The sequence below is a fragment of the Artemia franciscana genome, unplaced genomic scaffold (genome assembly GCF_032884065.1).
Source record: "Artemia franciscana unplaced genomic scaffold, ASM3288406v1 PGA_scaffold_30, whole genome shotgun sequence".
In the NCBI taxonomy this organism is placed as follows: Eukaryota; Metazoa; Arthropoda; class Branchiopoda; order Anostraca; family Artemiidae; genus Artemia; species Artemia franciscana.
In genome coordinates, this window is record NW_027062662.1 from 1,714,685 (window position 1) to 1,741,204 (window position 26,520).

At 36.1% G+C, this 26,520-nt stretch overlaps 1 protein-coding gene across 4 annotated transcripts in view; it reads right to left on the minus strand.

Moving 5' to 3' along the window:
- The window catches only part of LOC136041592 (uncharacterized), a 53,944-nt gene that overhangs the window by 24,410 nt on the left and 3,014 nt on the right, over nucleotides 1–26,520 (minus strand). Inside the window, exon 1 of one of the 4 annotated variants that reach the window (XR_010621061.1) lies at nucleotides 11,913–13,741. The exons of 1 other annotated variant lie outside the window; for it this stretch is intronic. Coding sequence is in view for 1 of the 3 variants with exons in the window: in XM_065726293.1 (XP_065582365.1) it covers nucleotides 5,046–5,059 (14 nt within the window). In the remaining 2 variants the exon portion in view is untranslated. Of the gene's footprint in view, nucleotides 1–5,045; nucleotides 5,137–11,912; nucleotides 13,742–26,520 lie in introns of those variants that run through there. 2 more of the 4 variants (XR_010621060.1, XM_065726293.1) reach the window with 2 other exon arrangements.

Below are 26,520 nucleotides of genomic sequence, written 5' to 3' on the forward strand. Positions count from 1 at the left end.
TAATTTTTTCGATTTAGCCGTCTTCCCACTCCCCCCAGATGATCAAATTGGGGAAAAGACAATTTCCAATTTAATTTAGTCTGGTTCCTGATACGCCTCCCAAATTTCATCGTCCTAGCTTACCTGGAAGTGCCTAAAGTAGCAAAACCGGAACAGACACACTGACAGAATTTGCGGTCGCTATATGTCACTTGGTAGATACCAAGTGCCATAAAAATACTACCTCTCACAGATCTGAGACAATTCAGGAACCTCAAATTCACTTTTACTTCCCATTACCTCGTTTTTATTATAGACTGGATTAGTAGAATTCTCGAAAAACCTATTTGCCGGCTAAATTTAATTTCCATTGACCTTCAAAAAGCATTTGACCTTGTTAACCACAATATTCTAGCTCAGGAGCTTGTAACTGATTTCAGTATTGATTCTTTCCTTCTCAAATTGGTTACTTTCTTCTTATCAAATAGATCACAAGTAGTCAAATATTGGAATCGTTATTCATGTTCCTCCCTGTCCAAAATGGAGCACCCCAGGTACTCTCCTAGGTCCTATCCTTTTTTTGTTATGATAAATAGCCTCGGTAAGAAATTTCCCGACGGATGGATTTTTCTGAATTCCCTAACGGTTGTTGAAACCTGCTACCGAAACTTATTAATCAACCCTATAAGTATCCTCAATGATATCGCAGATGATGCTGCGAACTTAGAAATGAGAGTCAACCATTCTAAATCTACTATAATGCCATTATTTTCCCTTTAAACCTCATCCCTTTGCCTCCAGATATTTCTGTGATTTCCTTTAAATTACTAGGGGTTAGTATTTCCTCTAATTTAAAGTGAGATGTCCACAGTAAAGATATTGTCCATAGAACTAATACGTCCATCTCTCTCCTTAAGTTCTTGAATAAATTTAATGTTCCCCCATCCCATTCTTTAAGGATCTATGCTTCCTTCGTCCGCCAACATCTTGAATATGCCTGTCCAGTTTTGCATCCTGGCATCTCCCGCGATGACTCAGAAAAATCAAATATATTAAAGAAAGAGCCCTGAGAATAATTTTTAAAGAACTTAAGGCACCACACTCAGTCCTTCTAAGAAAGGCAAAGCTGTAAGTGTTTGAGCACAGGAGAGGACCGTCGTGCCTCCATTTTGCATTAAATGCAATAATAAAGCTTCTCACAAAAAACATTTTCCCCATAGAAATTCCCTACCACGACTCCGCCTGCCACGTACTGTTTCTCAACTCGTTCCTTTCTTGTCCCCCATCAATTGCTTTACCTCCAGATATGAAAAAATCTTTGTTCTCTTTATTACTGATAAAATAAACAGTACGTTTTTCCTCTTTCTGTTTGTTGGTACTGTTGATACCCAAGTTTTATTTTCGTTTGATTCTTTTATTTATATATTCTCGTATAAACGTTTTAAAAGGGAATATGTATTCTCTTTTAAGAGAATATATGTTATATATCTTGTTTCACTCCTTTTTAGTTTCTACCTTTTTAGCTTTTTGACATTTTGTCGCTTAATGTTTTTGACTAATGAATAATTTTGCAATTCTGATATTGTTGTTTTTGGCATTGTTTTGCCAGTTTTTTTGCTTTATTTTGGATTTTGTTTGTTTTGGTTTTATGACTCCGGAATGCAAATTCGACCCTTCGGGGCTTGTGATAGACATTCTTTGAAATAAATATCTTATCTTGCCCTAAGACAACAAATTCTATTACGTAACAACCACCTACATCCATTTGCATGAGTAAACAAACTTTATTACGTAACATACATATATATTATGCCGTTACAAGTTTACTATCGTATTGCGTAAGATCCAGGTGAACGTAATAACAATTTAGGGGGTGGTAGCTCCAATTGTACACCCCCTGTATGCCTCTTTGAAAGTAGTGAGCCGTCACTACTGATATCTACTTCCTTATGATTTCTGGTCTACACTGTTATTATGAAAGTAAAGAGTTAGATTAAACCCCAAAATCAGCAGAATTCATTTCATTTAGGAGAGGTGCTGCCCTTTCCTCATCAATACCTTCGCCTCATGGTTGCAGAAACTTTGGAGCGTGTTCATTAGATGACAAATTAAGAGTTCTAGTCCATTTTAAGTCCAAAGTGACTGGAGACCAGCCAGCCACGTGGGGGTTGTTGTATTTTCCGCAGGGTGGGGGGATAAACGTCTGGAACTCACATTCCCCATCCTCATTCTACAGTATGATGACAGTGTCGATATAGCTGACAGCCCCTAAGGCTTAAAACATATGAAGAGTTAATACTGGCTATTTTGCCTTTATTTATCAACAGTTTTACTTTATTGTGGCATTAGATAACAACAAATTCAGCCTCTATCCGTCACCTTTCAAGCTACAACCATCTAGTTGGGTTCTGGTTCCCCGGGACGCACTCAGGTGGGCTCCTCCTTATGTACCATTTCTTTTGCATTTCTGCGTACTTATTAAATTGTCAAACAAAGGATAGATATCTGAATCTCGCCCCCCCCCAACAAAATTGAATAGTTTCTGTTGGCACGAAGAAAAGAAAGAGACAAAATGAGAAGAGAAAAAAGGAGGAAATGTAATTTTCTTTGATTTTTGAAACACAGGACTTCAAATTCCCGGTGAAGTGTTTCGAATTATATCAGTACCGAAAAACCCACAGTTTCTTTTGATTTGCCATCAGTCTCGAGGGATTTCAAACTGTTTTTTAAAATCTTATCAAGTTAACCTTTCGATTATAATATGTTGCGACGCCAAATCTAGGTAATCATTACCAGTATCACCAATAACACAAATCATTATTAATTGGAATTTTTTACACTTGTTTTTAAGCACTATAGCAGCGGCTTACTTTAACCAAAGTTTATCAATTGCTGCTACTGAATTTATGATTTTAAGGAGGACTAGTTTAATCCTGGAGGCCCAAAAACCCATTTTAATCCTCAAATGACAGTCTCTGGCTATATGATTCATTTTTTCTTGGTTGTCATAGCAGAGTTTCTCCATATCCCAAAGATCGATCGAAAAAAAAAACAACTCTTGATGAGGCTATAGTAAAAAGAACATTTGGAAAAAATTTACCCTTCTTCTTTTAAAAACTGTTCCGATGATCGTCTATATTTTGTCCTTTTTGTATTCTCATAATATAGCTTTTTGTCATAGAAAGCTAGGAGAGGGCTAACTTTATCGCAAATACCGAGATCCAGTGACCCTTTTAAGTAAACAGAGATCTGAGAGTAACAATCTCTTCTTTGCACTCCAAGGGGCCCACACGTGACACCAGATAAATTCCAAGATCTCGTTTGAATCAAAATAAACCTCTAAATAGTATGTGCTATGTCATGGACAAGGGTAATAGAGGGGGAAATATCTTGTTGAAAACGACAAATTTCACATTAGAAAATATATATCTAGAAATTTTTATTTGTTTTTCAAATGATAATCGAAGATTAAGGGATACAAGAATTCATTTCAGCATAGCTCGGGTTCGTCAAAAAACACATAAAATACCAGAAAATTGTTAAAATGTTAATATTTTTAGGGGATAGGGCCAAAGACGAGAGATATCAGTATGGTTTACTTTTTCTGTTTTGAAGAGCCTCTATCCCTGGCACCGTAGTATGAATTGTCTTATGTGGGGGAGGGGGGATAATAAAAAACAAAATTTATTTGAGTAAGAAGTGCCCACAAATTCAGGAAATATAGCTTTGAGGAGGTTGCAGGCCCTGAAGCCCACCCTGATTTCCCTTCCTCCCTCCAAACAAGTTAACGTATATTTCTGTTATTTCGCCCTCCTAGGAATGCTCTTAAAACATAACCATACAAACGTACATTTATCCTTTTTATAATACTCGTACTCTTGTAATCCTGTTATGTTTATTCCTCAAGTAAATCAGGTTAATTTTTTGTAGTTTTGTAATAGTCTCCAGGGAATAAGTAAGAGAGCATAAATCCAATTAATTCATTACTTGACCTTGTCTACAAAAAATTTAGACTTAAATATGAATCTTTAATTGGTGAGCACTAGTTACAAAAACAATGACAGACTAAAACTTGAATAAGGCGAATGAATTCCTTATCATGGAAAATCGTGCACACGAGAATCTAATGGCGTATGGCACGCGTAGTGGAAGTGTGACAGACAAGCCTAGCTTGTAGTAGTCAAAGTTTGCGTAACTAATAAGAGTGGAAAAATAATTACGGAACTTAAACAAGTGTCACCGAACACTAGATGGTGTTGATACTTCTTTTTGTCGTAAGTGGCAGTTCTTACTCTTATAAGCTACCCATGCTCTTTGGTAATACTTGTGGAATTGAGCCACGCATAAAAATACCGAGAAAAAACAAAGCAGGAAATTGAAATAAATTCCTGTCTATGGGCGCGTGACGGGGCTGGATGCATTGAAAGAAAAAGGTTGTCGGAGAATCTGTCCTATACCTGCTGTAATTTTAAACTGAGAGGTTCACTTCAAAATCAAATTTCAAGAAGAAAAATTTTAGGAGAGGAGGGGCGAGACATGTATTATGACTTAGGCACGTGCGTAGCTGCAAAGAAGGGTGATAAAAAATAGTTCGCTGTTTTTTTTTCAAATTGTATCATTTGGGGATTATGAATAAACTATGGATAATAAATAATAATAAAAACAAATAAGTTGAGTTAGTAAAATTTTGTACATAAGCCCTGGGCACTGATGTATCCAGGAGACCCTGTCCCTCAAGATTTTTTCTTGCGCCCTCTTTCCCTGTTTCTTTTTTTAACTCTTTTTTAGAATAAATTCGCCAATTTGGTCAATTATTGGCACCTTTGTTACACCCCCCCCCCAAGATTTCGATCGTTCGAACCCTTGTCACATTGCACCCCCCCAAGATTTTGCTCTAGATCCACCCCTGGGCTATATCCACCCATTCTGTAGAAGGATAGCTGTGACGCGGTTGAAATGGTATTAATTATCACACTTGTTCCTAACATTGAAGCTGCTAAAAAATAATTTCTGTTAACTTAAATCCCAATTTCAGGTTGATAAAATTAAAAGTATGTAAGACTCACCTAAGTAATAACATTCCTTTAACTCATAACAGCAGTGTAAAAAATAAACCAACTAAACACTAATTTAAGATGAAACCATAGATATATCATCATGAATAGTTAATATTTGCATGAATGTAACCCAGGGTGAAACCTCACCTATTAATAATTCAGTCAATTAGAGTTAATTTATAAATGCAGCAGACATCAGCTATTTGTATTTAAAATCTTTACTAATTTGCTCGTTAATTTCTTTCTTCAAACATGTATGAATTTAAATTGGGGGGAGAGGACGTTCACACTCCAGAACTCGAAGGGTATTAGATATCCTTCAGGGGAAAGGGGTTTTGGAACGTTTGTGAAAAGCACGGGCCTAAATATGTTTTCAAGATGTCTGAAAACTTGTTTCGGTAAATCGTTTTATAATGGATACTGAACACCCAATTAAAAAGAGTAAAGGGCCTTGTGCGTACCCTAAGTCTTCAATATGGCATTTTTCTTCAATGGTAGTGAAGAAGAGTTAATATTTAGCAAAGACAATGCTTAGTTAAATTATAAACATTTCACAATACATGATAAACAATAAACATAATTAAACGAAACTAAAGTTAAGTACTAGTGCTCATGCTTGACTAGAATTACCAACCATAAAATGTTAATGACGACAAGCTTTCGGTGGGCGAAGGTGAATGTAGTACACACTCGGTTTTTTAGCCAGATTCACGACTAATGTTGCAGCACCTATCCCCCTAACTTTCCTCGACCCCCACGCCCAGCACAGGATGCTCAATCTCACAGTTGAACCAAGCGCTATTCAAAGAGCCCCGTATACCGCGCTAATCAGATAGTTGTAATTTGAAAATGGCGTCTGAGCAAATAAAAAGTTTTAATATCAACAGTTACATCAAAAGAATCAGCTTTTTGTGCTGATTCCAAATATATCCATCAAGTATAGTAGTACCCATAAAATGCTACGAGTATGAGAAAATTTGCTTAAGTTTTGAAATAGGGGAAACACGCCCTAAAATTAAAGCAATCTTAATGAAAACCACACCTTCAGATTCAGCGTGCCAGAGAAACCAGACGTATAAGTTTCAAACTCCTATATACAAGAATGTAAAATTTTGCTATTTTTGCCAGAAGAAAGATCACGGATGTGTGTTTAATTATTTTTTTTTTTCTTAGGGATGATCGTATCGAAATAATGGTCCTAGAAGATCGGGAGAGGGAGTATTCGAACGGAAATTAAAAGTTCTAGTGTACTTTTCAAGTAATCGAAAAGATTGAAGAGCAACTGGCCCCCTCCCACGCCCATTTTCCCCAAAGTTATGTGATTAATATTTTTAGATATTATTTTGTTCAATATAGTCGAAAGATCAAATAAATATTCTTTAGGGGTAAAATGAACCATTACAGTCCGTGGGGAGAGGCTTCTAAGGTATGAAACTTGCCCATTACTTACGCATAGTATTTGCTATTGGGAAGTATACAGATATTTTTCAAGGGGGAAAGTATTTTTTGCCTGGGGTGGATTTTCATAGGGAGAATGATTCCAGGGGGTGAATTTTCCAGGGAAAATTTTACATTGGAGGGATTTGGCAGAATTCCTATACGAAATTCCTTTTAATTGTCTAACATTATCTTTACCAACTCAATTTTGCCTGTGGAAATGTTCGGGGGGTTATTTTCCACGTGTTTTGATTTTCGGTAAAATATTTCCACGGAAGGGGGCATTTTCGGAATGACCAGGAAACCGATTAGAAATTAATGTCTTTTTCAAATGAAAGTATGATAAGGAGAATTTTTCCAGCTGAATTCTGCAAGAAATTTACGGGGGGGATTTTCAGCGAGGATAAAACTCTCTGAAGTGAATTTTAAGGGGGCGTGGGGTTGTACTTTAAGTTGGATGAAATTTCCAGGGAGGTGAGTTCTGTAAGGGGCAGGGGTATATTTCATGGATGAGAAGCCTGATTCACCGGCATTATTTGAAAAAAAAATAATCATAAATTAGATAACAAAAAAAATAATTTTTTTTTCAGCTGAAAGTAAGAAGCAAAGTTAAATCTCGAAGCAAACAGAAATTGTTCAGTATATGAAGATTGCCCCCTCTTCATTATCTTGCTCTTTACGCTAAAGCTTGACTGTTTGTCCAAATTTTTGAAGAACGGCTGCTGAAACACTAGGGCCGTTTAATTAAAAAAAAAAAACTTTTTTAAAAGTTCTAACATCTTTAGCATAAAGAGCAAGGCATTGAGAAGGCGGCAACCCTTCATATACTGAACCATTTCCATTCATTTTGAGGTTTAATGTTGCTCCTTACTATCAGTTAAAAAAAAAACTTGTTTTTCTATAATGTCCCACAAGTGGTGCTGGTGTTACGTGAAATGTGACCAATAACAGTAATAGTCCTCAATACGTTTATCTTAGTTCTTTTTTTTGTAGGTGGTAAAAAGAAAAAAAAATAGAAAAGCGAAAATAGTGAGTAGTCAGTAATATATTATATATGGAGGTAGCTCTACATTTATGGGTGAGTATGTGAATCCAAAACGTAAGGACTAGGACTTCAGCACTTATTAGGCGTTTCAATTACCAAAAAGGGACTTGGGAGCTTTATTGGAGTTTCGATTAAAAATTGGAAGTAAAAATTTAGACAATAAAATGTGTTTCAAGCCAAACGGAAAACAGAAGATTAAACTCAAACGGAAGATTAGTCTGGCAATGGATGTTCAATCATAAATAAATGTTCGTGATAAAGCTTCTAAGTTAGCCTCATCCTGAGACAAAGGAAGGGAGGGCGGATAAGATCCAGAAAACTGGTGGATTTGATTCCAGGCTCATCAAAAAAAAAAAAAAAAATCAGTTCAATTGTAAATTAAAGCAATAAAAAATATATAATAATTATTTTCATGGTAATCTCTTGTCTTTAATTATATTAGGGGCGTAGGCTATGCAGGAGTTGTATTTCGTGAGGGAAGTGTTTTAGTTTATCAAAAGAAGCAGATTAAACGAAAATATTGTACGACGATATAATTTAATCTTGAGGGAAGGGTGAGTAGTATAGTGCTACCAAGCTGAATAAAAACAAACAACTATTAGATAGTACTAATGCTACAAGCCTTTTGTGGACCAAATTGTGTTTTGAGTAGTATTAATTCTTTTAATTTTTTTAATCTAATTTTTTTTCCATATTTATAACATACGAAAAAAGAGAACAAAAAAAAAAAAAAAAAAAAAAAATAAATAAATAGAAAAAAAAAAAAATCTTAAGTGCATAGCCATGGTTGTTTAGGACGACAAAATTTTGTTTCAAATCAATTTATTTTCTCATAGTTTCTTTATGTGTATTTATTAGTTTAATATTGAATAAGTCAATAATAAGGGATTTAATAAGATAATATTTTATTCCATACAGATACTAAGTGAGCAAGTCGATGGCCAATCCGCTAGGGTTTTCCTTTTTCATTATGTTTCATACATGTTTTCATAAACATTTAATATATATGTTTTCATGAATGCTTCCTCCTTATTAGCATTTTCATTAAGGTTTTCTTTTGTGTTATTAATTTAATTTTATGACTTACACGTATTAAATGAGCCAGCTGATAGCCAAACCTCTGGTGGTTTTCTTTTTTCATTGTGTATCGTGCATGTTTTTATATATTTGTTTTCATGCATGTTTCTTTTTTATCTACTTTTTCATTTTGTGCTCCCTTATGTTATTAATATAATTTTATGACTTACAAGTACTAAGTGGGTGTTTTCCTTTTTCATTGTGTTTCGTGCAAGTTTTCATATAATTGTTTTCATGCATCTTTCCTTATTATCTTCTTTTTCATTTTGTGTTCCCTTACGCTTTTATTTTAATTTTATGACTTACAAGTAGGCTACTAAATGAGCCAACTATTAGCTAAACTTCTGGGGGTTTTCCTTTTTCATTGTGTTTCGTGCATGTTTTCATATATTTGTTTTCATGCATGTTTCCATATTATCTTCTTTTTCATTTTGTGTTCCTTTACGCTGTTAGTTTAATTTTATGACTAAAAACGTACTAAATGAGCCAACCGATAGCCAAACCTCTGGGGGGTTTCCTTTTTCATTGTGTTTCGTGCAAGTTTTCATATAATTGTTTTCATGCATGTTTCCTTATTATCTAATTTTTCATTTTGTATTCCCTCATGTCATTAATTTAGTTTTATGACTTACAGGTACTAAGTGAGCCAATTGATACCCAAATCTGTGGGGGTTTCCCTCTTCATTGTGTTTCGCACATGTTTTCATATAATTGTTTTCATGCATGTTTCCTTATTATCTTCTTTTTCATTTTATGTTCCCTTACGCTATTAGTTTAATTTTATGACTTACAGGTACTAAATGAGCCAACTGATAGCCAAACTTCAGGGGGTTTTCCTTTTTCATTGTGTATCGTTCATGTTTTCATATATGTGTTATCATGCGTGTTTCCTAATTATCTTCTTTCTCATTTTGTGTTCCCTTACGCTATTAGTTTCATTTTATGACTTAATGGAACTAAATGAGCCAACTGATAGCCAAACTTCTGGGGGTTTTCTTTTTCATTGTAAATCGTGCATGTGTTTGTAGTTTTGTTTTCATGCATGTTACCTTATTATCTACTTTTTCATTTTGTGTTCCCTTGTGTTATTAATTTACTTTTATGAATTACAGGTACTAGGTGAGTCAATTGACAGCCAAATCTGTGGAGGTTCTCCTATATACACAAGTACTATTACAAGTACTAAGTGGGTGTTTTCCTTTTTCATTGTGTTTCGTGCAAGTTTTCATATAATTGTTTTCATGCATGTTTCCTTATTATCTTCTTTTTCATTTCGTGTTCCCTTACGCTTTTATTTTAATTTAATGACTTACAAGTAGGCAACTAAATGAGCCAACTATAAGTTAAATTTCTGGGGGTTTTCCTTTTTCATTGTGTTTCGTGTATGTTTTCATATATTTGTTTTCATGCACGTTTCCATTTTATCTTCTTTTAATTTGTGTTCCAGTATATTATTAGTTTTATTTTATGGCTTGTAGGTACTAAATGAGCCAACTGATATCCAACCCTCGTAGGGTTTCCCTTTTTCACACTGCGTCGTGCATATATTATTTTCATACATGTTTCTTTATTATCTTCAGAGGCGCCATTTGGGGGGGGGGGGGGGGGGGGCAAATGCCCACTCCAGATTTTCCAGGGGGCCCAAGCTTCCACCAAAAAGGGTCCTTTGCCGGCCATAATAATAACACTATTTGCTATTAACCATTGTAAACTTTGAAAGCAGGTTAGATACATAATCTAATTCTCAAGTTGTGTCAAATGCCCGTTTCCTAGATGATTATATTAATATTATAAATTCTGAACATTTGCAGTAATTCCTCTAAGTTGATAGACTAAAATAGGTCAGTTCCTGGCCTATCATTTCTTGATGGAATTGTTCCTTGTTATCTTCCAATTGCACTACATAGAAGCAATTACGCGAGCGACGAAATCGCTGTCTCAGCAACTCCATGCCGTCGCCGTCAACTTGGTTATTTCTCGATCGTACACCCTGATTCAGGCAACAAGAAGCAAACTCACCAACCTGCGTTCAGATGCTTCATTTGTATCGCTTTTCAAGAAGGCTAAAGAGTTTGCAACAGAACTCAAAATTGAAGTACCTGCTGTGAGTGGACCCACAACTAGACCCTCCTCTGTTAGTCAGAAAGGACAACCTTGAAGAATTCAAAAGATCACCAAGCATCTGAAACAATTTGTGACAACTTCAACGCTAGGAAAGAATTTCATCGAATCTGGAAATTGGACTACTACTTTGGCGGATGAAATGAAGCAAGAATACTTCAGAACTTTTGACCGTCTACTAGCTGAATTTGACAGAAGGTTCACAGCCTAACTTGCCAGTACTGAGTAAGCTCGAAGCCTTGGATCCAAGCTCAACCAAGTTTATGGACACAGAGCTGCTCAAGCTTTTCTCTTCTCTTTACGGCGAGCTGGATATCGACAGCATTCTTCTCGAATCTCAAGGTGGTATTGCCAAGTGTTTCTTGCTCAATGAGGAGATAAAGCCGAAAAACTTGCTAGACATTGTCGACCACCTTCAGGCATTACCGGTGGCTTACTCAGAAGTAATTAAGGTACTTCGTATTGCTGCCACACTTCCTGAGACAACAGAGAGCAATGAGCGTTTGTTTTCTAGCCTAGAAATAGTGAAAAACTACCTGCAGTCTACAACAGGAGATGATCGTCTCAGTCACCTCCTTTTGATATTTACAGAGAAGGATTTAGTAAAAAATTTGGACTACAACCAGCTTGTTGACGATTTTCCAAAGATGAAAGCTCGGCGGTTCCCCTTGTTACCTTGAATGTTGTTATATATTTTTTTCTTGTTATGTTTTTCCTTTTTGTAAATATATTTGATCTGGAAGATTTCTGCTGAAGGGACACTGAGATTTTGGTTACAACCCTCAGCATAACAATGAATGTTACTTTCACCGACGTATTGTTTACTTAAATAAGAAAGTTTCTCGCTGAGGAATGCCAGCCTGTAGTCTGGTTGAATTTTCCACTTTCAGTTTAATCACTTAACCTCGTTGATTGTATTCTTCGTTTTTATAATTAATCTTAGGGGTCAGTGTGGCTGAGTTCCACATTTGGTTACAGTACATTTCCAAGCAACAAATGGGTGCTGAAAATGCATTTTTACTTAAAATATTTGATCAATGTGCTGCCAAAACCCGGACTTTTCTTACACAAAGTGAATCAGGGGGGCCCCAGATGGAGTTCATGCCCACCCCAAGATTTGGACCAAATGGCGCCTCTGATTATCTTCTATTTAATTTTTCGTTCACTTATGTTATTAGTTTAATTTTATTACTTACAGTCATTAAGTGAGCCAGCTGATAGCCAAACCTCTGGGGTTCCTTTCCTTTTTCATGATCCTTTGTCAGCAGGGATCCTAAATCTTTTGCACTCTCGGCTTGTGCGGAGCCTTCCACTAAAAGCAAAACTAAAAGAATTCAATAAAGACATCGTAACCTAAAATGGCAGAAGAAATTTTCCGGTAAAAGCAATAAAATCAGCTCTTACTGGAAAAAGATTTTAAATAACGAAAAAAAAACAACAACAAAAAAAAACACATAAAGATGAGAAATAAGGGCTATAGGAAGGAAAGGAAAGTGTTTAGATAAATTCTTAGACCATATTGCCTTTCCATTTATAGTTAAGATGAGATGAAGATGTTCAAATATAGGTGACATTTTTCTTATAAGACATCGAGCTGCAAAAAATCTTTAGTAAAAATAATAAGAAAAGTCCAGATATTTTGGCTTTTCATCCGGAAGCCTTTATCAACGAAAAAAAAGAAAGAGAAAAAACAAGAAATAACTAGCTTAAATAAACTAAAAAACCCAATTTGAATATGAATAAAATAAACTCACTGCGTTTCTTTCAGTTTCGAATCGTATTTGTTAATGTAATATATTTCTTCTAATGCTACTTTATAAGATCATTTGTCTCCTTGTTTTTCACCCCTTTCTTTTCTTTCTCATAAATAAAACTCCCAGAGGTGAGACCACTATTTTCGTATCATTTTTTCGAAATTTGTTGCCTTATTAAAAATTTTACCTATTTTGATATTTATTTTTCATTGTAAATATAAAAGAAATGGGTGTCATTTTAGTCACCAAATTTTTAAATCCTGGCCTCTGTGAATTATGTGACATTAGGTAAAAGAATTTTAAAAATATACACAAGATAAAAATGACTAGGTCAAATGAAGAGCGAGCTTGCTCACCTTATTTAGGACCGAGGCCATATCAAGGATTTTTGTTCGGGATATTTGTTCGTGGGTATTTTTTGGTTGGAGGGGGGGGGGAAGGGGTGTCCAAAAACCTTAAAAATGCATCGGAAATTTGTTTATATACATTTCTGTGTTTTTTTTTATGGAACTTCGTATTAACCAAGTGACATATAGCGCTCGCAAATTCTGTCGGTCTGTCTGTCCCGGTTTTGCTTGTTTAGGCGCTTCCAGATAAGCTAGGACAATGAAATTTGGCACACGTATCAGGGACCAGGCCAGATTAAATTTGAAATAGTCTTTTTTCCGATTCGACCATCGGGGAGGGGGCAGACGGTTAATTCGGAAAAATTAGAAAAGATTAGGTACTTTCAACTTACGAACAGATGATCGGATCTTAATGAAGTTTGATATTTAGAAGGATATTGTGTCTGAGAGCTCTCATTTTAAATCTCGACCAGATCTGGTGACATTGGGGGGGAGTTAGAGGGGGAAACCTAAAATCTTGGAAAACGCTTAGAGTGGAGAAATCGGGATGAAACTTGGTGGAAAAAATAAGCACAAGTCCTAGATACGTGATTGACATAACGGGAACCGATCCGCTCTCTTTGGCGGAGTTGGGGGGGAGGGTTAATTCTGAAAAATTAGAAAAATTGAGGTATTTTTAACTTGGAAGGAGTGATTGGACCTTAATGAAATTTCATATTTAGTAGGACCTCGTAACTCAAATCTCTTATTTTAAATTCCGATCAAATCGAGAGTCGTTGGGGGGAGCTGGGGGCCGTAAATCTTGGAAAACGCTTAGAGTGGAGAGATCAGGATGAAACCTGGTGGGAAGAATAAACACAAGTCCAAGATACCTGAGTGACATAACCAGACTAGATCTGCTCTCTTTTGGGGAGTTGGGGGGGGGGGGGTAATTCGGAAAAATTAGAAAAAATAAGGTTCTTGTAACTTATGTACGGGTGATCAGATCTTAGTGAAATTTGATATTTAAAAGGATCTTGTTCTTCAGAGCTCTTGTTCTAAATCCTGACCAGATCTGGTGACTTTAGGGGGAGTTGGAGGGGGAGACCGAAAAGCTTGGAAAACGTGAAAATTGAGGTATCTTTATATTACGAATGGGTGATCGGATCTGAATAAAACTTAATATTTAAAAAGATTTTATGTCTCAAATGCTCCATTTTCCATTCGAATCAGATCTGGAGATATCGGGGTTGGAGGGGAGAAACAGAAATCTTGGAAAACGCTTAGAGCGGAGAGATCGGGATAAAACTTGATGGGAAGAATAAGCATAAGCTATAGATACGTGATTGACATAATTGGCATGGATCCGCTCTCTTTGTGGGAGTTGGGGGGGATGTTAATTCGGAAAAATTAGAAAAATTGAGGTATTTTAAACTTAAGAATGGGTGACTGGATCTTAAAGGAATTTGATATTTAGAAGGAACTCATGTCTCAGAGCTCTTATTTTAAATCCCAACTAGATGTGTTGACATTGGGGGGAGTTGGCGGGGGAAACCGAAATCTTGGAAAACGCTTAGACTGGAGAGATCGGGATGAAACTTGCTCGGTAGAATAAACAAATGTCGTAGATACGTGATTGATGTAACCGACTGAATCCACTCTCTTTGGGGGAGTTAGGGGGGATCCAGTGCTTCTGGGCAAGCTAGGACGATGGAAATAGGTAGCCGTGTCCGGGAGCTTCACAAATTGACTTAATAAAATCGTTTTCCCCGATTAGACCATCTGGGGGGGGGGCTGAAGGGACAGGAAAAAGTAGAAAAATGAGGTACGTTTAACTTACGGGTGGGTGATCGGATCTTAACGAATTTTGATATTTAGAAGGACCTCGTATCTCAGAGCTCTTATTTTAAGTCCCGACCGGCATTAAGCTTCGGATTTTCCTTTTAAATCAATCCATTGATTCTTAGGATTTTGCTAGAGCTCATGCCATAATGAGCTCTTGGCTTTTCCAGCCTCGTCACAAGTGCCATATGAGCTCTTAGCTCTTGTTTTACAAGGCGGACAAATATTTTGGGGAGAGGGGTTCATATACCGAATCCCCTTGGATATGGCATTGCATATGACTGTGTCTTCTTATGCTTGATCCTATCTAACAGAGAATTGAAAAGCTTATAGTCAAAATCAATTTATCTACGAAAAGTCAAGCTTTCATTCTAAATGTCTAAATGTTAGGTTATTTATGCCCCCAATTAAATTCTTCATGTCCCCAGTTAAATTATTCATGTCTCCAGTTTAAATTCTTTATGTCACCAGTTCAGTTTAACATATCCCCAGTTAAATTATTCACCTTATTGAAGTCTATAAAGAACTTGAAGAGAAAAGTAAGAAAAATCAGTTTATTTTCTAAATTAAATCAAAGTTTATTGGACCATTTTTTCTGGCCTTGGTCGTTTGGTACGGTTCCCAAAATCATCACAGTACGAATGCGAACTGATGAAAATAGACAGACCAGGAGTTTACTCAAGTGAACCGTCTTCCACATGCGAACCCTCATTTTACACTATGAGGTTAAAACATTTATGCAGCTGAATAGTCCCTAGGGCTTAAAACATGAAGAGTATTATTCTTGGCTTTGTTTATCAAAAGCTTCTGGTGTATTGTGACATTAGATAACAATTAAATAAACAGGTAAAGGTTTTTCAGCTGAAAATAAGGAGTGATATTAAAACTTCTAAAGACCAGAAATTATTCCGTATATGAAAGGGACAGCCCCCTCTTTAGCACTTCGCTCTTTACAATAAAGTTGTTTTTATTTGATTTCAGATGGTTTTCCCAAGAGCACCGGGATATCAATGAGACGCAAAATGGTGGATATCAATGAGACGCAAAATGGTGCATACGATCTTCGAAGGCTGAATCAAAACTAATTCATCAGCAAACAACAAATAAAATTATTTATAATAAGCTGATAATGTAAATTAGCTTTTTGTTCTTGAATTTCCCAATTTCCTATGTGTCTTTGTTCTTTTCCCTTTTTTAGATTCAATGACTGTAATATTTTTAGGTGACATATTTTCCATTACATCGTCATTTTTTTACTGAATAAACTACTTTTAAAATATTCAAACTTGACTTAGTTAATTTTCTGAAGCATTATAATAATATAGTTGAAAAATGGTCAAGCTTAGACCAAATAAATGAATTTTGGGAGAACAGCGCTAAGATTTAGACTAACTAATTAAATTTTTGTGAAAAGCTTTAGATAGATAGATGTTTATTTACAACAAGAATTAAACCATTTAAACAAACAGCGCAAATGCCTAATGGCATACTTAAGCGCGTGGTATATCACCAAAAAAAATAAAATAAAAAAACACACAAACAAAAGAAAAAACCGTCATTACTTCGGCTTAAACTAATTTGCACTTCTTTCGGAAATCAAACTTCAACAATTACAACGGAAAACATATTATGGGAGACTAGCAACATCATTTCTTAATAACTTTAGAATTTTATTTCTATCATTACAATTTCTCACAGCTATTGGGATTAAATTCCAAACTTCTGGACCAATATGACGCAAACTAAATCCCGATCGCACCGTTGCCCTAATTTCAAAAGAGAAATCAGAACTATGAGATGTTGGGTAATTGTGGAATTGTGAATTTGTCGGGAATAATCTTGGGAAATTTAGTGAAAATTGTCCAAAAACATAATTGTGGCAAATATTAGAAATATTTTTATTTCCACTACAGAATTTACAGAAATTTAACTTCCACTACACTTTACCTCCAGCCCCCTAATGTATCGCGCATTTTGCCATGTGTTACTCTTGTTTTTACCGTGTACTTATAAATTGAATCAATGAAAACAAAATCAATGAGTTTTTTCCTTTTTTTCATAAAAAATAAATTTTTATAAATTCATAAAATTAAATTAATAACATAAGAGAACACAAAATGGAAAAGTAGATTCAATAACTGTAACATTCTTGTGTGACATATTTTCCATTATATACTGATTTTTTTTTTTTTTTTTTGCTACATGAAATGCTTTTAAAGAATGCAAATATGACTTTGTTAATTTTCTGAAGCATCATAATAATCTTTTCACTATCTTTCCCAAGAGAACGAGAGGAAATTTCTGAAATTTGAATTTTCCTTAGAAAGTTTGAAATTTCTTAAATATGAAACAAAGCTGAATTTAGAACCTTTTGTTACCTTTTGTTTTAATCTTTTTTTTAATCTTTAATTTAATTTAAATTTTGTTTTGTTACCTTTTTTTAATCTTTTTGTTACTCTTTTGTTACCACACTGCTTATTTCCTATTTGGGATCATGGTTCAAATTCACCATGTTGTCTAAGATATAGTTGTATCTTTGAAAAATAACCTAGGCCTTATAATTATAAAACATAAACTAGATACAAATTAAAGAAAAATATAATTTGATTCCCAACTTAATTTTCTTTTCAAGCAGAATAGGCTCTAATCTACTGCTGGTAGCTTGACCAATGTATATTTATTATTTCTTATATTAAGGGGGGGGGTACCCCTATTCAATGTATAGCTCTTCACGCTAAAGTTCTTAAGTACTTTTAAAGAGCTTCTTCAAATTAAACAGCCCTTGTGTTTCAAGAGTCGTTCTTAAAGAATCGGTACAAAAAGACAAACTTCGGTGTAAAGAGTGAGGGAGTGAGGAGCGGGCAGTCCCCTATACATTATTATATAGAGGATATATAAATCCTATATATCAGGGCAATCACCTAATATACGAAGTAATTGATGGTTCCCAAAATCACCACGATCTTTTTTCCCACGCTCACAATGCCCACGACTCAAAATACCAACAACTCAAAATGCCCACGATTGGATAAATTTTAGGTTTCAGTCTTTAATTAGGGATGAGGCAAGGGGTTGCTCACTCCTCAAACCCGTGTAAACCGGGTGCCGGTGCCGGAAAGCGCTGGGAGGGTGCCATTCCATCCTAGACACGGTAAAAACTGACAAAAGTGGAAGGTGCCGGGTGGGTGCCATTTCATCCTAGACAGGATAAAAACTGACAAAAGTGGAAGTTGCCGGATGGGTGACGGGGGGTGCTGGGAGGTGCCATTTCATCCTAGACAGGGTAAAAACTGATAAAAGTGGAAGGTGCCGGGAATGAATGTACAACGGGTGCCAGTGCTGGGATGGTGCCGGGAATGAATGTACAACGGGTGCCAGTGCTGGGATGGTGCCGGGAATGAATGTACAACGGGTGCCGGTGCTGGGATGGTGCCGGGAATGAATGTACAACGGGTGCCGGTGCTGAAAGGGTGCCATTTCATCCCAGAAGATGGTAAAAACTGACAAAAGTGTATGGTGCCACGTGGGTGAAAAATAATTGTTTTCTGTGTTTCTTGATCAGTTTAGAATTGTTTGCGTTCAAGTAAAGAACCAATGTCGTATAAAATTGTGCCGACACAGGAGCAAATCCAGGAGATATAAATCCACCAGTTAACTTGCATCATGAATCAAAGAAAGATTCTTTGATTAAAAATAACAGTTTTAGGATTTGTGTTTGGGATTTTACCCTGTCTAGGATGAAATGGCACCCTTCCGGCACCCTCCCAGTGCCCCCCAGCACCGGCAAACGGTGTAAATGGTTTTGGGGAGTGAGAAACCCCTCTTTCCATCCCCAATTAAGGACTGAAACCTAAAGTTTATCCAATCGTGTGTATTTTGAGTCGTGGGCATTTTGAGTTGTTGGCATTTTTCGTGGGCTTTTTGAGTCGTGGGCATTTTCAGTGTTAGCCGAAATAGTTGCTGTTCGTTTAAGTTTTAATGCTGCTCCTTACTTTCAGTTAAAAGAACTTGTTTTTATTTAATTTCTAATCTTTTTTCAACTAATGATGGGAAATCAAATTTCTCTCCGAAGATTGGGGCTAACTGGCCTCCAAACTTTTTAGACACCTAAAAAAAGAACATTAGAGTTTTAAAGTTTACGCGTATCCATGATCCACAAAATACAAAATTCCATATTTTTGTAGATAGAAACTTGAAACCACTACAATAAGGTTCTCTGATACGCTGAATCTTATTGTGCGATTTTCATCAAAATGTCTTGAGTTTTAAGGGGGGTATCCCCTTTTTCGAAAATCCAGCAAATTTTATCAGGCTCCTATCTTTTGATGTGTAACACTAAACTTTACGGATCTTATATGTTTGGCATAAGCATAATAAACCAATTCTTTTAATGCATCTGTTGAAATAAAAATCCATTTTTAAAAGATTCGGTTACTATTGAGCCGCATTGCTCTTTACTACAGTTCGTTACTATGAACTATTTGACAAATTCAGCCAAATCATCTTCTGTTTACCACCTTTAAAGTTATGACCATCCAGTTGGGTTCTGATGCTCAAGGACACACGCATTTGGGCTCCCCCCAAAAAACCTTATTTTTCCTAAATTTCCGCATACTTGATGAATTATCAAACAAAAATTAGCTATCTTAATCCCCCCCCCCAAAAAAAAATGAATAGTTTATGCAGGGAGGAAGAAAAGAAAGAAGGGAGAGGAGGCAAAAGAAAAAGAGAAAACAAAGGAAGCACAAGTGCCAAAATATGATTTTGCTTGATATTCGGAACGTGCTTCTGTAAATTCCTGGTGAGGGGTGTCTGCTCAAGAAAATACCCGCCATTTGTTTTGATTTGCAATCAATATCGAGAGATTTTAGAGTTTTTTTTAAAATATTACTAAAGTCTCCTTCTGATTATTAACATGTTACGAGGCCAGATCCATGTAATCGTCACTATCATCACTAATAATCCAATATTATCATTTATTGGAATATTTTTAAATTTATTTTTACACCTGTTTCTTAGCACTATAGCAGGTGCTCTCTTTTTACCAGAGTTTAGCCATTTGTGCAACCTGATGTATGAATTTGAGGAGAACAGAAACCCTTTAATCCTGGAGCCCAAAGAAACTAAGTTTAATCCCCGTAAGATTTTCTTCTGGCAATGTAATGTACTTTTTTTCAAGAAGGGGGATTGGTTGTAGTAGCAGAGTTCCTCCATGTCACAAACATCTATTCTGATTACAGTCTATCTTTGTCCTTTTTGCCAGGTCTCATTATATAAACGTTTTATGTAGAAAGTTAAAATAGGGCTCATTCTATTACATATACTGAGATCCCGTAACCCTTTTAAGTAAACAGAGATTTGAGAGTAACAATCTCTTCATATATTTTACATCAAAAGTATATATTTAGGAAATTTTATTTGTTTTTGAAATTAAGACTGAAGGTTAAGGGATGCAAGAATTCATTTTGGAATGGCTTGTATTCGTGAAAAAAAAACAAAAAACAATAAAATACCAGAAAAATTGCTAGAATCTTAATAATTTTAAGGTACAGGGCCAAAGACCAAAGATATCAGAATGATTTGCTATTTCTGTTTTTAAGAGCCTCCATCCCTGGCACCTTATTAGGAATTTTCTTCTGTGGGGAAAAGAGGGGTAATTGAAAAACAACATTTATTTGAGCCAGAAGTGCCCACAAATTCAGGAAAAAACAATTTTGAGGGGGACGCAGGCCCCAAGGCCTATCCTAATTTCCATTCCTCCATCCAAACAAGTCAATGTATATTTCCGTTATTCCCCCCTTCTAGGTATGCTCTTGTAACCTAACCTTACAAGGTTATATATATCCTTTTTTGTATAATATAGTTGTACTTTTGTATTCTTGTTATCCGTGTTCCGCAAGTACTGCAGGTTAATTTTCTTGGCAGTTTTGTAATAGTCGCCAGGGAATAAGTAAGAGAACATACAACCAATTAATTCATTATTTGACCTGGTCTATAATTAAATTTAGCGTTAACTATGGATCTCTAATTGCTAAGCACTAGTTACAAAAACAATGACTGACTAAAGCTTGAATAAGGCGAATGCGTTCATTGTTATGAAAAACCGTGTACAATGGCATGTAGAATGTATGTTATGGAAAACCGAATCTAATGGGGTTTGTCACGCGTAGTAGAACTGTGACAGAAAAGCCTAGCTTGTACTAGTTAAAGAGTATGCTTAACTAATAAGAGTGGGAATTGGTACTAGAGACAACAAACAAAACTATAAACGCCATCCATTGTTTGGCAATACTCGGTATTTTGTCAATGTAATAATCAAAATTGATCTGTTATATTTGACTATAATAATCAGTAATTGATGTTAAAAGTAAAGATCACCATCTAGTAGTGTCTAAGGTTAATTTAAAGCTGAAATTTCGGAAGGGCAACTCCCTCCCGGAAAGTTATGATGTTGGTAGACTTCAGGATGAAAATTCGAGGACCAGTTGAGTACTAAACTTGAGAGTTTAAAATTTGACAATGTGGAAGATGGATGGAATAATTTCAGAAAAACAATATGTGAAGTTGCAGATGGTGTCCTAGGGAAGAGTGCTAGGACTGCAACTAGGACTATTAGTGAAAAAGCTTTAGGTTTAATAGAGAGTAGAAGGGATTTGTATAAGAATTATCTGAGTGATAGGTCGTATGAAAACAAAAGGAATGTAAAGAAAGTGGAGAAAGCATTAGAATATGAACTAAGGAGATGTGAAATGGAGGCGATGGATAAAATTGCTGAGGATCTGGAAGATGCGGCTAGACGGTATAATAGTAAAATATTATACTGACATGTTAATAAATTGAAAGGGAGTAGCCAATCCGGACTAGTCCCAGTTAAAGATAGAAATGGGGCCACAATTAATTATAAGGAAAAAGTTAAAGAAAGATGGGTGGAACATTTTGAGAATGCGCTAAACCGAGATACAGTTGCAGAAAAAGATATAGATGAAAATGAAAAAGTTTGTGATACATTGGATGTGAAGGAAGATTTGTTTAGTGAGGAAGAATTAGCGACAGTACTAAAAGGATTAAAAAATAATAAGGCCCCAGGTGCTGATAGTATGATTAATGAGTTCCTTAAATATGGTGGCTCTGAGGTTAGGAATAAGTTACTGAAGATTATGAACATGATTTTTGAAAAAGGAGAAGTACCCAATGATTTTAGGAAAACCTTAATTAAACCACTGTATAAGAAAGGTGACAAGAGTGAGTGTCGTAATTATCGAGGCATTAGTCTGGTCTCTGTAGGTAGCAAATTACTGAGTAATATGATACTTTTTAGACTGAGGCATGCTGTAGACAAAGTTTTAAGGGAAGAACAATGCGGTTTTAGAAAAGGTAGAGGATGTGTCGACCATGTTTTCACTCTTAGGTTAATAATTGAGAAGTCCCTGCGTTGTCAAACACCTTTGGTCCTTAGTTTTATCGATTATGAGCAAGCTTTCGATTCTGTTGATAGAACAGCGTTAACAAAGGTCTTATCGTTATATGGTATACCAGAAAAATACATTGAAGTGATTTGCGCTATGTACGAGAATAATACTGCTGCGGTTAAGGTAGGAAAGAGGGTTAGCAACTGGTTTTGTATCAAACAGTTCGTCGTAACGAGCTGTAGTAAGGAGCGACCCGGCTCAATAGTAACCAAAACTCTAAAAAATGGAATTTTGGTACCAATAGCTGCATCAAAAGAATTGCATTTTAATGCTGATTTTAAATATATAAATTTCATCAAGTTTAGTCTTACCCATCAAAAGTTACGAGCCTGAGAAAGTTTGCGTTATTTAGAAAATAGGGGGAAACACCCCATAAAAGTCATAGAATCTTAACGAAAATCACACCATCAGATTCAGCGTGTCAGAGAATCCAACTGTAGAAGTTTCAAGCTCCTATCTTAAAAATGTTGAATTTTATATTTTTTGCCAGAAGGCAGATCACGGATGCGTGTTTATTTGTTTGTTTGTTTTTTTCTTTCTTTTTTCCAGGGGTGATCGTATCGACCCAGTTGTCCTAGAATGTTGCGAGAGGGCTCACTCTAACGGAAATGAAAAGTTCTAGTGCCCTTTTTAAGTGACCAAAAAATTGGAGGGCACCTAGGCCCCCTCCCACTCTAATTATTTTCCCAAAGTCAACGGATCAAAATTCTGAGATAGCTATTTTTTTCAGCGTAGTCGAAAAAGCTTATAACTATGTCTTTGGGGATGACTTACTCCCCCACAGTCCCCGTGGGAGGGTTTACAAGTTCAAAACTTTGACCAGTGCTTACATATAGTAATGGTTATTGGGAAGTGTACAGGCGTTTTCAGGAGGATTTTTTGGTTGGAGGCAGGGGTTGAGAAGAGGGGGATATGCTGGGGGAACTTTCAATCGAGGAATTTGTCATGGGGAAGAAAATTTCCATGAAGGGAGCGCAGGATTTACTAGCATTACTTAAAAAAAACAATGAAAAAATAAATATGAAAAAGTTTTTTTTTCAGCTGGAAATAAGCAAAAGCATTAAAACTTAAAACGAACAGAAATTATTACCCATATGAGGGGCTTGCCTCCTCCTAATACCTCGCTCTTTACGCTAAAGTATTTTTAGTAATTTCAACTATTTATTCTACAGCCTTTGTGATTCAGGGGACAAAATTTAAGCTTTAGTGTAAAGAGCAAGATATTGACGAGTGGGCAAACCCTCTCATATATGAAGTAAAAACATATGAATATAGTAGTTTGTTATGTAAGGGGCTTTTCCTTCTCAACGCCCCGCTCTTTACGCTAAAGTTTTTTGCTGTTTTAAAATGTAGAGTTAAGAGAAAGAGTCAAACTTTAGCGTAAAGAGCGGGGCGTTGAGAAGGAAAAGTCCCTTTCATATACGGAGTAATTTCTGTTCGTTTTATGTTTTAATGTCACTCCTTACTTTCATTTAAAAAACTCGTTTTTTTTATATTTAATATTAAATCAGGAGTTAAGCACGGTTGTGTTCTATCCCCCTTTATATGGATCATTTTGATGGACTTCGTCTTAAGGAGCACAGGAAAGGCAATTGGAGACCATGGAATCAAATGGGGAGGAAGAACGCTCTTGGACTTAGATTATGCTGATGATTTAAGCATATTAGATGAAAGTGTGAGCAAAATGAATGAATTTTTAGAGGTTTTACGAGTTCAGGGTGCTAAAATAGGCTTGAAAATTAATGTTAAGAAGACTAAGTCACTAAGGCTAGGAATAACTGAAGATGAACAGGTGACATTAGGTAACGAAAAGATTGATCAGGTTGGGAGCTTCAGTTACCTTGGTAGTATTATTAGTAAAGATGGTGGGAGCAGTGAAGATGTTAAAAGTAGAATAGCTAAGACTCAGGGTGTTTTTTCACAGTTAGAAAAAGTTTGGAAGAATAGAAAGATAAGTCTGCAAACCAAGATTAGAATATTGGAAGCTACAGTGATGACACTGGTCAAATATGGCTCTGAAGCATGGGCACTCCGAAAAGCAGATGAAAATTTACTAGATGTTTTCCAGAGAAATTGCCTACGGATTGTTCTGGGTACCCAGCTGACTGACCGTATTTCAAACAGTAGGTTGTATGAAAAGTGTGGTTCAATCCCGCTTTCTGGGGCTATAATGAACGAAAGGTTGAGATGGCTAGGGCCCGTTCTACGGATGAAGGATGACAGATTACCAAAGATTGTCCTTTTTGGCCAAACGTCTGGGGCTACACGGAAAGCAGGTCGTCCTTGTCTGGGTTGGGACGATGTCATAAATAAAGATTTAAAGGAAATGGGAACATCCTGGGAGGGTGTAAAGAGGGAGGCTTTAAATAGATTAGGTTGGAGAAGGAGCGTGCGTAGCTGTGTTGGCCTCAGGCGGCTTGGTGCTGCAGTGAGTTAGTATTATTAGTAGTAGTAATAATCAGAATAGTTAATCTAATTAATGTAATTGGTAAAATTAGTGGAATAATAAATGTCTCATTCCAGTTAATAAAAAAAAATACAAAACAAGTAGGATCCAGAAATTTTATTATATAACCCTAGGACTATGTCCAAGCATTTTGTGGGAGTGGGACTGAGACACGGTTGATATGGTATTAGTTTTCACACTTGTTACTAAACATTGAGGGTTCTAAAACATAATTTCAATTTATTTAAATCCCGATTTCAAGTTAGTAAATATCCAAGTATGTAATACTGAACTAAGTAATAACATCACTTTAACTCATAGCAACAATGTAAAAAAGAAAACTAAACATTAATTAAAGATGAAACCACAGATGAATCGTCATGAATAAATAATATGTGTATGAATGTAACACAGGATGAAACCTTGGACATTAATATTACAATCAATCGAAGTTAATTTGTGAATACATCAGGTTATGGTATTTAAAATCTTAACCTACTTCTCTTTAATTTCTTTCTTCAAATATGATACGTATGAAATTAAAGGCAAGGGTTTCATGCTGAATGAGGAGCATTTGACTAGTGGTAGCACGGCCGTATCCAGGAAGGGGGCTTAGGTACAGACGTGGCTCCAGCATTTTTATTGGGGGGGGGGGCAAAAATGTCAAAGTTGAGCTGCTTTCAGTATTAAGATTATCTTCACTTTCTGTTAATGCGTTACTATAAGAAGATGTAGATGGTAATCCAATCCCATCCCTTTTCAATACCTTCTTCTACTTTCCATTGCTTTTTTAAAGTTAGTTCAGAGCCAAAGAATGTAAAGAGCTCTGTCCTTAATAAACTAAATAAAATTGATCCGTTATAAAACACATCAAATTTGAGAGCTGGAAAAAACTGTTTTTTACGGAACTGGTTAAGGAACTGAACGTTTGGCCATCTTACATCGCTGAGCCAACAGATGTGCTTATTCTGAATTAATAGTTTACAGAACACATATTACCCCAGCTGTACCGATCCTTGGACTACATGTGCTTGCCTTCTTCCACCTCGTGGGGGGGGGGTGTACCAAGCGGTTAAAAAGTTAAGATATCACACATATTCCTTATGTCTTCACACGTAAAAAAGTTACTATTTAGCAAAGACGTTACTTGGTTATATTCAAAAATACTACAGAATACAATAAACAACGTACATGTATCAAAAAACACAAATTAAGTAGTGTACTCAGCTTTTACCGCAGCTTAGATAGCAATACAGCTATGAAAACTCGATTTGTTTTTGGGACACAATGCGCGGCAGTGATACTAGTGGCTGAAGACAGGAAACTGGCAGCACAACTTAGATACCAATATTGGTATCTAAGCTGTGTATGCAACACAACAAAATTGCGTTCCCGACTACGGTGTTGTAGTACGATCTACACGTCGGAGCGGCTTGGAGGAGCCGCCAAGTTTAGAGCTCTGTACCAAAAGCATCTCGTGGGCAAGATAGGAGTTTTCATAACTGTATATCGGTATCTAAGCTGTGGCTTTTACAAACGCAGTAAGCAATGAGTTGCTGTAGACGACAGTAGTGTACTGTAAACATGTATTTGGGAGAGTGATGGTGAGCTTAATAAGCTCGGTTTTTTTCTTCCAGCCTTACTGTTAATATTAAAATGCATGTCCCCCTTCCATTTCCTTCAACTCCAGCGTCCATCATAGACACTAAATCTCGTAGTTCAGCTACATGCTATTCAAACAGCCCCTTGTATCGTGTCATTCAGTTGCATGTGATTTGAAAATGAAGTCTTAACAAATCAAAAAGTACATCCTTTAAATTGGCACTGTTGACCTTATACAGGGAAATTATAACCCCCTCATTGAACAACAAGAAAAAATCACTTTTATATGGGCAGCAGTGACATGTCCTCTTATTTTTCTTCGCCGCTATGGAGGCACTGGAACATCATAGAAAGCTGTTTGAGGA